We start from the raw sequence: 11,200 nt of genomic DNA, 5'->3' as shown, positions 1-11,200 counted from the left end.
AGTCATACCCTGAGATACGTGTGGCCCCATACCCCAGTCACATTCACACCCTGAGATAACCATCGTCTGTTCTGATCTTGAATATCCCAAACAGATATAAGTGATCCATTTCTCCCAGGTAAGCCTGGGTTACAGAGTGAGACCCCATCTCTACAGAAAACTACTAATAAATTAGCCAGATGTGGTGGCTCATGCCTGTAGTCCCAGATACTTGGGAGGCTGAGGCGGGATGATCACTCGAGCCCAGGAGGTGGAGGCTGCAGTAAGCGCGCCTCTGCGCTCCAGCCTGGGTGAGATAGAGTGAGACCCTGTCTCAAAAAAAAATTTAAAAAAAAATAAATAAATAAAAATCAGGCGAGCAGAGTCATTTGATCTTTAGAAATATTTGGTCAAGCTAACACATAACCTGGTCAGAGAGACCAGGGCATGTCCCCTCCCATTCCAGGTCCCACACTGAGTCCCCCAGTTAGATGTCCTGGATCACATGTGCATACACAGAGACACCCAAGTTGACCTGAGCAGTTTTCCCACTCAGGGCCTCCCCAGACCCGACTCGAACACCTACCTGGCTCATGCCCACCTTGTCCCCACAGCCTTGCAGTGCCCTGCCCACAGCCACTACAAGCTCTGCGGTGACTCCTGCCCCGTGAGCTGCCCGAGCCTCTCGGCACCCGAGGGCTGTGAGTCGGCCTGCCGTGAAGGCTGTGTCTGCAATGCTGGCTTCGTGCTCAGTGGTGACACCTGCGTACCCGTGGGCCAGTGTGGCTGCCTCCACGATGGCCGCTACTACCCGCTGGGTGAGGTCTTCTACCCGGGCCCTGAGTGTGAGCGGCGCTGTGAGTGTGGGTCAGGTGGCCATGTCACCTGCCAGGAGGGCGCGGCCTGTGGGCCCCATGAGGAGTGCCGGTTAGAGGATGGTGTCCAGGCCTGTCATGCCACGGGCTGTGGCCGCTGCCTGGCCAATGGGGGCATCCACTACATCACCCTTGATGGCCGTGTTTACGACCTGCATGGCTCCTGCTCCTATGTCTTGGCCCAAGTCTGCCACCCAAAGCCTGGGGACGAGGACTTTTCCATCGTGCTTGAGAAGAATGCAGCTGGAGATCTCCAACGCCTCCTGGTTACTGTGGCTGGCCAGGTTGTGAGCCTAGCTCGGGGGCAGCAGGTGAGTCCATGTGAGCCTGCCCTGGGGGTCTGAAGGCAACACAGCCCCATCTAGGGGGTTCTGAGGGAGATACGACCCCACCCTGTAGGTATGAGAGGGACATTCCTCCAACCTGGGAACTCTGGGCCCTACCCTGGAAGGTCTGGTGAATGGTCCCACCCTGGGAGATTTTTGTTTTGTTTTGTGACAGGGTCTTGTTCTGTCACCCAGGCTGGAGTGTATTGGCGTGATCACAGCTCACTGCAGGCTCAACCTGCTGGGCTCAAGCAATCCTCCCACCTCAGCCCCCCTTGCCTAGCTAATTTTTTATTTTTGGTAGAGATGAGGTCTTGCTGTGATGGCCAGGCTGGTCTCGAACTCCTGGGCTCAAGTGATCCACCTGTCTGGGCCTCCCAAAGTGCTGGGATTACAGGTGTGAGTCACCACGCCAGGCCTGGGGCCCAAGAAGTTTAAGGGAAACATGACCTGACGTTAATGGGACTGAGGGAGATGCAGCTCTGCCCTGGGAGTGGGACAGGACAGCCTTGCCCGTGGTTCTGTGAGTTCCTGACCCACCCGACCCTTCCACCCAGGTCACCGTGGACGGCGAGGCTGTGGCCCTGCCTGTGGCTGTGGGCCGCGTGCGGGTGACCGCCGAGGGCCGAAACATGGTTCTGCAGACGACCAAGGGGCTGCGGCTTCTCTTTGATGGCGATGCCCACCTCCTCATGTCCATCCCCAGCCCCTTCCGTGGACGGCTCTGTGGCCTCTGTGGGAACTTCAATGGCAACTGGAGTGACGACTTTGTCCTGCCCAATGGCTCGGCAGCGTCCAGTGTGGAGACCTTCGGGGCTGCATGGCGGGCGCCCGGCTCCTCCAAGGGCTGTGGCGAGGGCTGCGGGCCCCAAGGCTGCCCAGTGTGCTTGGCAGAGGAGACTGCACCCTATGAGAGCAACGAGGCCTGCGGGCAGCTCCGGAACCCCCAGGGCCCCTTCGCGACTTGCCAGGCGGTGCTGAGTCCCTCTGAGTACTTCCGCCAATGCGTATATGACCTGTGTGCGCAAAAGGGTGACAAAGCCTTCCTGTGCCGCAGCCTGGCAGCCTACACGGCGGCCTGTCAGGCAGCTGGCATGACCGTGAAGCCCTGGAGGACAGACAGCTTCTGCCGTGAGTGTCTGTGGGTCCCTCACAGGACTCTAGACCAGGTGTAGGGGCCCCTCCTGGCCCATTCCTTCTATTTGCATGTCAGAGTGGTTTCTCCCTGTAAAAGCGCTCCCTCCCCACCCCCTCCCACCCCACACGCACACACCTCCTTCTCCCACGGCATAGTCCACTGGCTTTCCTGCTGCCCCTCTGACTGTTCCTTCTCAGCCTCCTATCCGAGCCCACTCTCCTCAAACCTCAAATTCACTTCTTCCCCAGTGCTCTATTCTGGACTCTTTCCGCAGTGACCTGAAAGGGAGAGTTGGATGGGTTGGGAGATCTATGGCTCACACAGACCCTCCTTCTACTCCCGACAAGACCATATCCCCGTGGATCCTCCCAAGACAAGGCTGCAGGCTACTAAACACCCCCTAAACTAGGACTGTACCTCTCATTCAATTCCCCATGGGAGGGACATCACCAGAGACTCTCAGGAAAAAGCAATGGCCCCTTCGGCTCCAGGTCAGAGCCAGGTCTCCCCTGGGCAGGACCTATACCCAGGGCTGTCGCCCACACCCGCGGCCTTAGATTTGTTCTCATTGTTGACCATGGACCTGGTCTGTCTGTCTCAAACCCTGAACTCTCTCCTGACTGTCAGCCCAGTGATCCTGATTTCTGACTTCTGGCCTTCAGAACTGTGGGAGAATGAATTTCTCCTGTTTAAGCTACAAAGTCTGTGGTAATTGTTAGGGTGTCCAGGACACCTTCCCCTGGGTGTCCTTACCGTCCCTCTTACCTGCTGTGTTCCCAAATAAAAGTCAGCATTTCACCCCCAGCCTGATGCTCATTCCCCAAACCTGGTGGGGGCATTGCAGAACAGCCACACCATCCACCAGTTGCTTAGCCAGAGACCAGGGACTTACCACAGATATTTCCCTTGGGTCCATACAGCCCCCTGTCCCAACTCTGACTCCTCTGCCTGTGCCCCCGACCCCGGCCCTGAACCCTCTGCCTGTGCCCCCTACCCCGGCCCTCAACCCTCTGTGTGTGCCCTCCCCATCCCGGCCCTGACCCCTCTGCCTTTGCGCCCCACTCTGGCCCCGACCTCTTTGCCTGTGCCCCTAACCCCAGTCCTGACCCCTCTGCCTGTGCCTCCCCATCCCTGCCCTGACCCCTCTGCCTGTGCCTCCCCATCCCTGCCCTGACCCCTCTGTCTACACTCCCTGATGCAGCATGTTCACTTTGGGCTATTCCTGTCTGTCCCACTGGAAGTGAGCTCTGTAGGACTGGGGTTGAGGCTTTTCTCAATACTTGTGTCCGCAGCGCCGCCTAAAACAGGGCTGGGTGTGCAGTAGGCCCCATTGGTCATCCAGGACCCTTTGGAGGTGTGACTTGGCCCTGCCTCCTCTCTCTGCAGCGCTCCAGTGCCCTGCCCACAGCCACTACTCCATCTGCACACGCACCTGCCAGGGCTCCTGTGCGGCTCTCTCTGGCCTCACAGGCTGCACCACCCGCTGTTTTGAGGGCTGTGAGTGCGACGACCGCTTCCTGCTTTCCCAGGGTGTCTGCATCCCTGTCCAAGATTGTGGCTGCACCCATAATGGCCGATACTTGCCGGTGAGTAGGGGCTTGGGGTGGGCAGAGAGGGTAGAAGAGCTTGAGAGAGACCCAGAGCTTCTGTGCTGATCTCTTCAAGGCTGGGGACAGAGGAGGCACCGCCATCTCCCAGCTGTGTGACTTGATGCAGGCAGCCTCCCCCTATTAATTTCCTGCAGCTTCTGTAACCAATTATCACAGACGTGGCAGCTTAAACAGGAGAAATTCATTCTCCCACAGTTCTGAAGGCCAAAAGTCAGAAATCAGGAATACTAGGCTGACATCAAGGTGTTGGCAAGGTGGCACTCCCTCCAGAGAAATCTAGGGGAGGCCATGCCCAGTGGCTCATATTTGCAGTCCCAGCCCTTTGGAAGGCCAAGGCGGGAGGATCACTTGAGCCCAGGAATTCAAAACCAGCTTGGGCAACATAATGAGACCCCATCTCTATAATTTTTTTTTAATTAGCTGGGCATGGTGGTGCACACCTATAGTCCCAGCTACTCAAGAGGCTGAGGTGGGACAATGGCGTGAGCCCAGGAGTTGGAGGCTGCAGTGAGCTATGATCATGCTGCTGCACTCCAGCCTGGGTGACAGAGCAAGACCTTACCTCTAAAGAAAAAAGGAAAAGAGCCAGGCACAGTGGCTCACACCTGTAATCCCAGCACTTTGGCAGGCTGAGGCGGGCGGATCACGACGTCAGAAGTTCAAGACCAGCCTGACCAACATGGTGAAACCCTGTCTCTACTAAAAATACAAAAATTAGCCGGGCGTGGTGGTGCGTGCCTGTAATCCCAGCTACTCGGGAGGCTGAGGCAGGAGAATCACTTGAACCCATGTGGCGGAGGTGGCAGTGAGCCGAGATCGCGCCACTGCACTCCAGCCTGGGTGACAGACCGAGACTCCATGTCAAAAAAAGAAAAGAAAAAAGAAATCTAGGGGAAAATCTGTTCGTTGCCTCCTCCAGTTGCTGGTTGCTGCAGGTTTTCTTTGGTTGTGGCCACATCACGCCAACCTCTGCCTCCTCTTCTGAGTGTGTCATAGCATCTCCCTCTGCTTCCTTCTTATAAGGATACACGTGATTGCATTTAAGGCTCACTCAGATAATCCAGGAGAAATTTTCCATCTTAAGATCCTTAATTCAATCACATCTGCAAACACACTTTTCGCATATAAGGTGACATTTACTCATTACAGGGATTAGGACCTGATACCTTGGGGCGGGGGCATCATTTGGCCCCTCCTTGAACCTCATTTTCTTCACCTGTAAAATGGGGCTGATAACCATCTTTGTACCATAGGTGTCTGAGGATCAGGCCCGATTATACAGGAAAGATACCCACTGAGCGCTGGGCCTTGCCCTGCATGTTCATCACACTCGGTAGAAAGAAAGAGCAGTTTACAGCGGGGCGCGGCGGCTCACACCTGTAATCCCAGCACTTTAGGAGGCCAAGGCGGGCGGATCAAAAGGTCAGGAGTTCAAGACCAGCCTGGCCAATATGGTGAAACTCCGTCTCTACTAAAAATACAAAAATTAGCTGGGCATGGTGGCGGACGCCTGTAGTCCTAGCTACTCGGGAGGCTGAGGCAGGAGAATCCCTTGAACCCGGGAGGTGGAAGTTGCAGTGAGCCGAGATTGTGCCACTGCACTGTAGCGTGAGCAACAGATGGAGACTCCATGTCAAAAAGAAAAGAAATAGCAGTTTACAACAGTGCAAATAGGTAGCCCAGCTAATAATTGTTTAATAATATGAATTAAATTGAAGGATTTATTCTTGTTAATAATTTTTTGAGCTCTTACTATGCACCATGTTTGTTATGGGTGTTATTATTTATTTATTTATTTATTTATTTATTGAGATAGGATTGCACTCTGTCTCTCAGGCGGGAGTGCAGTGGCATGATCACGGCTTACTACAGCCTCAAACTCCTGGGCTCCAGTGATCTTTCTGCCTCAGCTTCCTGAGAGCAGGGACCACAGGCTCACACTGCCATCCCTGGCTAACTATTTAATTATTTAATTTGTTTGTAGAAATGGGATCTCGCTATGTTGTCCAGGCTGGTCTCAAACTCCTGGGCTCAAGCAGTCCTCCTGCCTTGGCCTCCTAAAGTGCTGGGATTACAGGGATGAGCCACCTCTCCCGGCCATGTTCTGGATGTTAATTCATTTAATAATCACAACAATCCTATGCAATAGATACTATGACTATTTCCCCATTTTACAGATGAAGAAATTGTGACATGGAGAAGCCAGCCCGAGGCTAGCCATTAACATGCAGCACTAACTTGCATTGCTTGCAAATGGAGCCAAATTTTGCTCTTTCCTTGAGGTCTCACTGCCTACTGGAAGCCATCCTTGATCCCCCAGGCTGGGTTATGTGCCTCCTCTGAACCCCTCAGCTCCCTATGCTTCCCCATCTCTGCCCTGACCCCTCTGCCTATGCCAGAAGTCTTGGATTTGTGAGTCTGGCCTTCGTGGGAGAGGTCTGGCCTAGAGATGTGGAAATCATCATTGTAGAGATGGCATTTATTTTGTTAATTACATTTCTTCATTTCTTACCTGTATCAGTTAGCTTTTGCTGGGTTACAGATCACTCCAAAACGTTGTAGCTTAAAACAATTATTCATTTAGTTTGCAATTTTGTGACTGCAGTTTAGGCTGGACTTGGCTGGGTGGTTCTTCTGCTATCCTCTGGGCTTACTCATGTATAATATCTGTAGTCACCTGGTGGGTCAGCTGAAGGCTGCCTGGTCTAGGGTGGCCTGAGCTGGAAGAGTTATCTATGTTCCATGGGGTCACTCATCTTCTAGGGAGCTAGCCCAGGCTTGTTCTCATGGTGGCTGGGCAGGATTCTGTGTATGTGAGAGAGAGAAAGAGAAGGAAAGAGAAGCTGTAAGGTCTCTTGAGGTCTAGGCTTAAACATGTCACAACATTGCTTCTTCTGTGTTTCATTGACCTAAATATAGTCTAACGGCCAACCCAGATTCATAGGGAGGGGGAAATAAACTATTTCTTAATGGGAGTCTGTAAAGTCACTCTGCATGGATACAGAGGGTTCAAGGAGTGTGGCCATTTTTGCGATCCATCCCACCACCATAACCTGGCCCCTTTCTGTGCGCAGGTAAACTCCTCCCTGCTGACCTCAGACTGCAGCGAGCACTGTTCCTGTTCCTCAAGCTCCGGCCTGACATGCCAGGCAGCTGGCTGCCCACCAGGCCGTGTATGTGAGGTCAAGGCTGAAGCCCGGAACTGCTGGGCCACCCGTGGTCTCTGTGTCCTGTCTGTGGGTGCCAACCTCACCACCTTTGATGGGGCCCGTGGTGCCACCACCTCTCCTGGTGTCTATGAGCTCTCTTCCCGCTGCCCAGGACTACAGAATACCATCCCCTGGTACCGTGTACTTGCTGAAGTCCAGATCTGCCATGGCAAAACTGAGGCTGTGGGCCAGGTCCACATCTTCTTCCAGGATGGGATGGTGACGTTGACTCCAAACAAGGGTGTGTGGGTAAGTTTGTGAGTAGGGGGTAGGGAATGTCTTCCCTGGGCTTTTGCTCTTCTGATTACAGTGTCCCCACATTCCTGGCTTCCTTTCTGTCTTGCGATCTGTTTTCTTTATCCAGGTCTCTTCGGTTTAGTCTCTGGATTTGTATTTATCTCAATATTTCAAACTTGGTCCCTCTGTTCTGGCTGAGTTCTAGAGGAGCAAAAACATACTCAAGTAACTTAATAGTTTTGACATTAGTATGAATCGAGACTCTGTGGGTTGCAAGTGACTTAAAACCAAATTCAAACTGCCTTAAGCAAAATTGAATTTATTAGTCCATGTAGCTAGAAAATCCCAGGATAGAGCCTCAGGAATGGCTGGTTCTAGGTGCCCTGGCAATATTATCAGAAATTTGTACTTCCATCTTTGAGACTTGCTATTTGGCAAATCAGCTTTATTCTCAAACAGGCTTTCCACTTACAGGGGTAAAGATGACCCCCGCCCAGCTGTCCAGGCCTACACCCCACCAGCTTAGCTACCTTAACAGAAAATGGTTCAATAAAAGACCCAGGATGATATCTCACTGGGCCAGTTTGGGTTACATGCCCATCCCTGGAGCCAATCACTGTGACTTTAGGGAGGAAGTTCTGTGATTGTCCAAGGCTGGGGGTGGGGGTCACATAATGTGTCAGGGTTTCCCATAACCACCCCCAGGTTCAGTGATTCACTAGGACTCACAGGATTCAGCATTAGTTGTACTTAGGGCTAAGATGTATCATAGGGAAAAGATACGAAGTGAAATTGACACAGGGAAAAGGTGCATCACATAAAGTCCAGGGGAAATCAGGTGCAAGCTTCCGAGAGCCCTTTCTCGGTAGAGTCACACAGGATGTGCTTAATTCCTCCAGCAACAAAGTTGTGTTGAAACATGAAATGTCATCTGCCAGGGAAATTCATTAGAGTCTCAGTGCCTGGGGTTTTGGTATCCACCTACCAAAATTCCAGACTCCTAGAAGGAAACTCCCAGAAGATGCTCAGCATCTTTGTTCATCACTGGACTATAAGCCGCAGGTAGGCAGGGATCTTGTCCATCTTGGTCACCAGTTTGTTCCCAGTACCCAGATCAGGGCATGGCACCTAGAGGGTACTCAGTAAAAGGTTGGTTTTGTGAATAAACTCAGCCCTGCTCCTTTTGTGCCAGGCCATGTGCTGGGTAACAGAGATGACTCGGACTCAGTCATTATACTTGGAAAGCTTGCACCCTACTGAGACTTTCCATCCACTAGTCTTCATCTGTCTTTCACTACACCCATCCTCCCTTTTCCCCTCCTTCCTTCCAGCATCTATTCTACCCCCTTTCTCTTTTTCCTATTTCCTTCCTTCTAGTCTTCTTCCCTTCCTTCTTTCTTCCATCCACCCACCCATCCATCTATCCATCCATCCACCCACCAATCCACCCATCCACCCATCCACCCCTCCATCCCTCCATCCCTCCATCCATCCACCCACCCAACCACCCATCTGTCTTTTCAGACCTATCTACCTATCTCTCCAGTCATCTGGCAGAGGAAAACTCAGATACAAAAGCATTTAGAGGGCCAGGCATGGTGGCTCATGCCTGTAATCCCAGCACTTTGGGAGGTCGAGGCGGGCAGATCACTTGAAGTCAGGAGTTAGAGACCAGCCTGGCCAACATGGCAAAACCCTGTCACTACTCAAAATACAAAAATGAGCTGAGCATGGTGGCACATGCCTGTTGTCCCAGCTAAGGCAGGAGAATCGCTTGAACCCAGGAAGCGGAGGTTGCAGTGAACTGAGATCGCACTATTGCACTTCAGCCTGGGCGACAGAGCAAAACTCTATCTCAGGAAAAAAACTAAAACCAAAACCAAAAAACAAAACAACAACAACAAAAAACAAACAAACAAAAGAAGGATTTACAAAAAAAAAAAAAAAAAAAAGACAAGTCTTTTAAGGAAGTTTCTCTAGGGAATCTAACTTTAGAAGGGTTAATTCACCAACTAACATAGACAACAGTTATGTAAAGGAAAAAACTCACAAAGTTACTGGATCTGCAGCCTATGATGAAGAAAAAGTAATTTTCTCACGATTATTATATTTGCTAAAGTCATTACTTATCTTCAGACATCAGCATTGCAAAAATAAAAGATAACACTGTTTTGGTTAGGGAACCAGTAACTTACAGGATGTGCTCAAAGTTTGTTTTATTTTGCAAACTAGAACCAGGCTGAGGTAGGCAGATCACCTGAATCCAGGAGTTCAAGACCAGCCTAGACAACATAGTGAGACCCCATGTTTACAAAAAAATACAAAAATTAGCCTGGTGTGGTGGCACACACCTGTAGTCCTGTAGTCTCAGCTACTCAGAAGGCTGAGGTGGGAGGATTGATTGAGTCTAGGAGGTCAGGGCTGCAGTGAGCTGTGATTGCACCACTGCACTCCAGCTGGGATGACAAAGCAAAACCCTATCTTAAAAAAAAAAAAAAAAAGAAAAGAAAAAGAAAACTAGAACCATAAGGATGACCCTGGGGTTTGATTGTCTGTTTGTTTGCTTATCTGTCTGGTACAAAGTGCTTCCCCCACCGACTTTGGGGTGTTATGTAGATCCATGGGTCTCTCTCTCCATCCCTCCTCTTTCCATCCTTTTATCCGTCTATCCAGATCTCCAGCTATCTTCTCAAGTATCCATTGCTTCAAATAGTGCAGACATCCAGGTCTTCATCTCTTTCAGCACCTGCCTCTTTGATTTAGCTCCATGAACTTATCTTGTTTGGGGTCTCCATCCTCCATCCTGGTAACACCCCGCTATTCTGTGGCTGTGGCCTCACCTCTGTGTTTGCTGGGCATCCCCCACCAGGTGAATGGTCTCCGAGTGGATCTCCCAGCTGAGAAGTTAGCATCTGTGTCCGTGAGTCGTACACCTGATGGCTCCCTGCTAGTCCGCCAGAAGGCAGGGGTCCAGGTGTGGCTTGGAGCCAACGGGAAGGTGGCTGTGATTGTCAGCGATGACCATGCTGGGAAACTGTGTGGGGCCTGTGGAAACTTCGACGGGGACCAGACCAATGATTGGCATGACTCCCAGGAGAAGCCAGTGATGGAGAAATGGAGAGCACAGGACTTCTCCCCATGGTGAGGGATGTAGTATGGAAACCAGGCTTCTTGGGGCAAAGGCACCTGGATCCTCATGGGATGAGGGCAGTCAGGATGGGTGTTTAGTCTGCAAGCAGAGGTGCTAAATGTCTGTCTCTTGCAGTTATGACTGATCAGTTATGGCTGATCAGTCATCCACCAGGAATGAAGACTTCCTGAAGAAGACCTGATCCCTCTGGAGGTTGCAGTGGCTGAAGGATGCATCATGTGCTCCTACCCTGCTCTACCGCTTTTCTGGGTCACAGAGGCCAAATGTGAGAGCATTGAATAAATATCTTAAGCTAAGCTGCATGTCATTGTGTCTGTCTCATGCCTTCTCATCCCTGACTTTCCTCCTGCACAGCAGGTATCAGGTGCCTGGGGAATCTGGCACGTGATGAATATTTATTGGGGGCTGGGAGGATGGATGGATGATTGCATGGGTGGATGAAGAGATGGATGGGTGAATTGAGAAAATGGTGTGTGGAGAACTAGGAAGATGAGGCAATAGGTGATTAGAAGAGTGGATGGATGAGAAGATAAATGGCCAGGCACAGTGGCTCATGCTTGTAATCCCAGCACTTTGGGAGGCTGGGGCAGGAGGATTGCTTGAGCCTAGGGGTTTGAGATCAGCCTGGGCAACATAGTGAGTCCCCATCTCTACAAAAAATATAAAAATTAGCTG

The 11,200-nt window shown here is 51.5% G+C and overlaps 1 protein-coding gene across 1 annotated transcript in view; it reads left to right on the top strand.

Moving 5' to 3' along the window:
• The window catches only part of FCGBP (Fc gamma binding protein), a 92,314-nt gene extending 81,487 nt beyond the window's left edge, over positions 1-10,827 (top strand). The window contains exons 32-37 of the mRNA XM_024238152.3: positions 594-1,165; positions 1,738-2,311; positions 3,705-3,904; positions 7,003-7,386; positions 10,244-10,515; positions 10,640-10,827. Of these exons, the coding sequence (XP_024093920.3) occupies positions 594-1,165; positions 1,738-2,311; positions 3,705-3,904; positions 7,003-7,386; positions 10,244-10,515; positions 10,640-10,649 (2,012 nt within the window). The 3' untranslated portion in view covers positions 10,650-10,827. The remainder of the gene's footprint in view (positions 1-593; positions 1,166-1,737; positions 2,312-3,704; positions 3,905-7,002; positions 7,387-10,243; positions 10,516-10,639) is intronic.
• The last annotated feature ends 373 nt before the right edge of the window (positions 10,828-11,200 follow it).

This window comes from Pongo abelii, chromosome 20 (assembly GCF_028885655.2).
Source record: "Pongo abelii isolate AG06213 chromosome 20, NHGRI_mPonAbe1-v2.0_pri, whole genome shotgun sequence".
NCBI classification, from domain to species: domain Eukaryota; kingdom Metazoa; phylum Chordata; class Mammalia; order Primates; family Hominidae; genus Pongo; species Pongo abelii.
The sequence above is the reverse complement of the archived record's forward strand: the minus strand, read 5'-3'. Positions and strand labels throughout refer to the sequence as shown.